At 35.3% G+C, this 4,641-nt stretch overlaps 1 protein-coding gene across 1 annotated transcript; it reads left to right on the forward strand.

Annotated features, from left to right (window-relative positions):
* Positions 335-3,904, forward strand: LOC18589657 (protein EMBRYO SAC DEVELOPMENT ARREST 3, chloroplastic). The gene is made up of 6 exons (XM_018126540.1): positions 335-555; positions 1,384-1,484; positions 1,673-1,838; positions 2,492-2,584; positions 3,159-3,289; positions 3,492-3,904. Exons 1-5 carry the CDS (start codon positions 480-482, stop codon positions 3,287-3,289), a joined length of 567 nt encoding a protein of 188 aa, XP_017982029.1. The 5' UTR covers positions 335-479; the 3' UTR covers positions 3,492-3,904.

Consider the following 4,641-nt stretch of genomic DNA (forward strand, 5'->3'; position numbering starts at 1 on the left):
ATTTTTTTACTAAAAAATATTCTTATTAAAGAAAATAAATTCTTATTTATAAACCTAAAACTCATCTCATCTTTTATTGATGACAAACTCATAACATTTAAGGTCACCAAACCATAAGATTAATTTTAAGATGCACCTTATTCAAAGATGGATCCATCCAAAAAAAAGAAAAAGGGAAAATTGAAATAGTTATATTGGTTGAGCAGTATGCGTATTGGTAAACCAAGATGCAGTCCCACCACGGCTTACCAAGTGGTCAGGCCACCCTTGTAAATGGGCCCGAAATCCACATCCAATGGTGAGCTGAGCCAAGATCTTTTTGATTCCAATACAGAACGCCGAAGCAAGCAGACGTGGGAAACAGGGGATATGGCATTCAAGCTCTCTGCCTCCACATGTTACGTTAGTATATTCTAAAGATTTTTCACTCGTTAAATTAGACAGGAAAGGAAGAGCAAAGAGAAGAGTTTAATTAAGTTATGGCTTACTCTTCTCCTCATCTTTCTGCAATCCCACAACGCCTCTCTTTCACCTCGAAACCCTCCCCAGCACACTGTAAGTTCTCTCTGTCTTTATATTTTACTAGTAGTTACGTATGAGAAATAGACAAATACATACCCATTGGAGCTATGGCTTGTTTCGAATTCTGCGTTACTTATCATTTCCTTTCTGCGGAATTCAAGGTAGCCCTTTACAATGGTTTCTTCTCTTCTTATTTATGTGATGTGATGAATGATGGTGCTGGTTTTTCTTGGAATTTTATATTCATTGGTTATTTTGTATTGTATCTTCAGGCTAATCCTTTTTCACCCGCATTCTAAAACTTTAGATAGTTATAGCAGTAAAACTTTTTTGGGTTTATTTCAGACAGATTTCTTATCCCTTAGTTTAATTTTATAAAAGAGCAACAGTTGGGGAGCTTGTTTATGTTGATTAGCTAAGTAGTGTAAGTTACTCAACTCAAGCATTAGAATCTTGAATCTAAGTCATATTTCTCTTAGAAATGCATGGAAAAAACTTTGGGGCACAAATAATTTTTCAATGAATTGGGATGCTTCATAATGGTTTTGCATGAATGTTCATGTAAAATTTCAATGATTGAGTGTGGATGTGAAAGTGGCTCCATTTTTGCAAGTGATAAAGGGACTGAATGTGAAAGTAATTTCATAATATGCACATTTTGCATTAAACTCAATGATCATGTAATATGATTTATTTGAAGGGAAACAAGCTGGATTTATCCCTTCATATTGGATTTTCTGGTGAACTCTGAATTTGAGGTGGTGCACCTCTTGCTGCCACACCATGTATTTCTGTTTTTGTGGTGTATTTCATGGTACAACAAATATTTTAACCATTGTCTTTCTTTGCTTTAAATATCAGTAAACTCGAGGTCAGTTGGAGTTCGGGTAAAATCAAGTTTGGAAAATGAGAGCTGCACTCCAGGAGTTTCAAATGATTCTTTAGAACCTGCTCAGAAGAAGGTTTCACTTCTTCTTCCAACATCTAATTTGTTATTACTCCTCAAACTCACAATAGTGTCTCTCATTTATGTCAAAAACAAAGAGTCCTAAAGCCTTTCTGTACTGCAGATTAGCATTGATTAGGTTGAAACTTCATAATTTGCAAAGTACTTTTTAGTCTTAATTTTATGGTCCATTTTTGGCTGCAGGGAACCCAAGTATCAACATCACGGCGTTTGTGTCTTACATGTATATGTTCAAGTCTTGCTTTGATCAGCAGTGCTGGCACCGCTGTTTCTCTAGCAAATGCAATGGCTATGGATGAGAAAGAAAAAGCTGTATGCCGGAATTGTGGAGGGAGTGGTGCTGTACTTTGTGAGTGTCACTTCTACATTTTCTTTCATACTTATTCTACTACTCTGCTAAATGGTCTAACCAAGTGAACCACACATATGTGCATCTTGTAATCTTCTTTGGGATTGTCCATTGCCCTGCTTTACTTATTCTATCCTTTTCAAAATGCGAAACTTTTTGCATTCTTGATTATCTTACTGCCTGATTGCGTCATATAACCAAAAGATAACTTTTAACTAGAGTTAAAGTCCTGGCACCATTTACCAATTTGTATGCATTAGATTATGGGTAGCTAACAAATTTGTTAGACTGGTTTATTTGGTATTTGTCCCGCGGGAAATAGTTGTGGTTTGTCATGTATAATCCTTTCTACATGGCTGGCCATGGGTCCATTTCTTTTTTTTCTTGTTTGAAATTCTATGGACTTTTTAGGGATAGTGCTTGTTAAATCAAAGATTTTGACTAACTTTTTAGTGCTTCAAGAGCTCAAAGCCTTACTTCTTGTAATCATTCATGACATTGAGATGTCTCTTCTGTTGTTTCACATGATAACTTGGTCTTTCATTCCTGCTCCAATGAAGGACTATAAAACTTGCAAAGTTCTTTGTTAAGAGTCTTTTGCAAGTTTTTTTCCATTTTCTGATTCAGAAGATGTTAATTTGCTCTTTATTTAGGTGATATGTGTGGTGGTACAGGAAAATGGAAAGCTCTCAACAGAAAACGTGCTAAAGATGTTTATGAGTTTACCGAGTGTCCAAACTGTTATGGTATATATCCGTTCTTCTTTTACTAGTATTATTTCTAATTTGTTATATATACCAAAAAAGTGCTAGCATTCTTTTCTTGTTTTGAATTGCTATGCTGCTTGTCCTGTGCATGCAATAATCTGAAGATTATTCTACATCATGGTTGATTGCCTTGGGATAGTTTTAAACTTCCCAAAGATTGTCCCATTATCTTTTTCTTTCCAAAATGATGGTAAATTATAAATGTGAAGTCATGTCAATAGTTGGAATTGCATTTCTTATGATACTGGACGATAATTGAGCTGAATATGCACCTTCCCTGATCTATATACTGTTACAGCAGAAAAGTTGGTTCCAAAAACTGCATGCTGTGGCTATATGTTAATTAGTAATTGGCCAATTCTGTTTAGAGCATAAATGTGGTTGCATAGGAAAGTATTGGTCTGTTTTATGTTTAGGCATATACTGAATACGTAGCTTGAGATTCCAAACTCTCACAAAGGTTTCTTTGATTTAGTTATTTTCTTTTCTGAAGTGTCTTTATGCAATTTTTTATGACAATTGTCAATTGATCACTAGTTGCTGCTGTGAGCAGGTCGGGGGAAACTGGTCTGTCCTGTTTGTTTAGGTACCGGTTTACCAAATAATAAAGGTCTTCTAAGGAGGCCTGATGCACAGAAATTACTTGACAAGATGTACAATGGTCGACTTATGCCAAGTTCTTAGGTAACTCATTCTGCTTTGTCATAGACTTGTCAGGCCTCTAGCTGTTGTTGATGTTGGCATCATGATTGTCTAGTTTATAGCAATAATAGGTTACTTTAGTGACACTTAAAAAATATTTTCAAGCAAATATAGTAGAATATGGTTTTGTTTTTATGGTACCTTCTTGAAAGATGTATCTGTTATTTTGATCTTTGTCTGGCAGTTAGGAACTTTGATGCAATTTTATGTCAACAAGATGAATGAATCCAGAGACAGTATATGCACTGATTGTTAGTCCAAGTGCCACCACAAGTTTGAGAAGCTTTTGCTCTGGAGAACAACCTGAAAAGTGTCTAAAGTTTTGTTTGTCAACCAGCTGCAATTTATTTGATTTTTGTTTAATGTAGAGAGGACAACAGAATGCTTTGTTAGATTCTTTTTGGATAGACACCTTTGTTGGATTTGAAAGGTGATTGATGTTAAATTTACATATATCAGTTCACCTGTTTGGGAAGCCATGTTAAGATACATATTATATTCATAGCTTAGGCTGCTGAGCATAACCAAGTAATATGCTCAAGTGTACATTTTTTGAAATTGTTCATGGGACGTGGATATTGAGCACATTTGACTGCATTTTTGGAATTGAAAAATTTAATAATGCACGCACACACACACACATATAATATAATATAATATAATGGATGTACTATAGACCAAATGCCATTCGGATTAAAGAAGGAGCTAGGTTTAGGGAGTCAAATATCAGCCAAACCAAACAAACTTATAGCATTCAACCTCTCCTATGGCTTTTCTTCTTCTATCTATGTGGATCTATCTTTCGACTCGTTACAATCAATTCTATCCAAATCTGTTTTGGAAAATAAACCTTGTCCTGTTCTACTAGTTTATAAACCTTTCATTTTTTTGCATTTCTGTTTGTTTAATAGAAGCAAAACACCAGTTTTATAATCTCACCACGGGGTGCCTTGGCTTTTCTTCCTTGCTCTCCATGTTAGCTTTCAGAACCTAAACCCTCGACGACCATAAAATAGAAGATTAATGTCAGGCCAGATTTGACTTTAAACTACCATTGGAGGTTCAGTTACACCATTGACGAGTGTTTTCCGCATTCAACAACCATAAAATTTGTGGAACTAAGCCTAGAAAGCTTTTGATTGCTATCCTGGAAGGACTTGAGTTGACTTGTTGAAAATTATATAATTCATTCTTGTGCCAGTATTGCTAAAGCTCTCATGTTGAATTTGAGCTGAGATGCTTAGGTTCTGTGTTAGCTGGATTGCCACCATGTTGGCTAGTGAAGTTTTAGGGATCAATATTAGTTTTTCATATGCCCATTTTAACTTGAAATC

This window comes from Theobroma cacao, chromosome 9 (assembly GCF_000208745.1).
Source record: "Theobroma cacao cultivar B97-61/B2 chromosome 9, Criollo_cocoa_genome_V2, whole genome shotgun sequence".
In the NCBI taxonomy this organism is placed as follows: domain Eukaryota; kingdom Viridiplantae; phylum Streptophyta; class Magnoliopsida; order Malvales; family Malvaceae; genus Theobroma; species Theobroma cacao.

Bases quoted from the DNA above. Each gene is read 5' to 3' on its own strand.
- LOC18589657 (XM_018126540.1), top strand. From the start codon at position 480: ATGGCTTACTCTTCTCCTCATCTTTCTGCAATCCCACAACGCCTCTCT. The intron at 1,839-2,491 runs GTGAGTGTCACT...CTCTTTATTTAG, and splicing joins AGGGAGTGGTGCTGTACTTT to GTGATATGTGTGGTGGTACA. The intron at 2,585-3,158 runs GTATATATCCGT...TGCTGTGAGCAG, and splicing joins CGAGTGTCCAAACTGTTATG to GTCGGGGGAAACTGGTCTGT.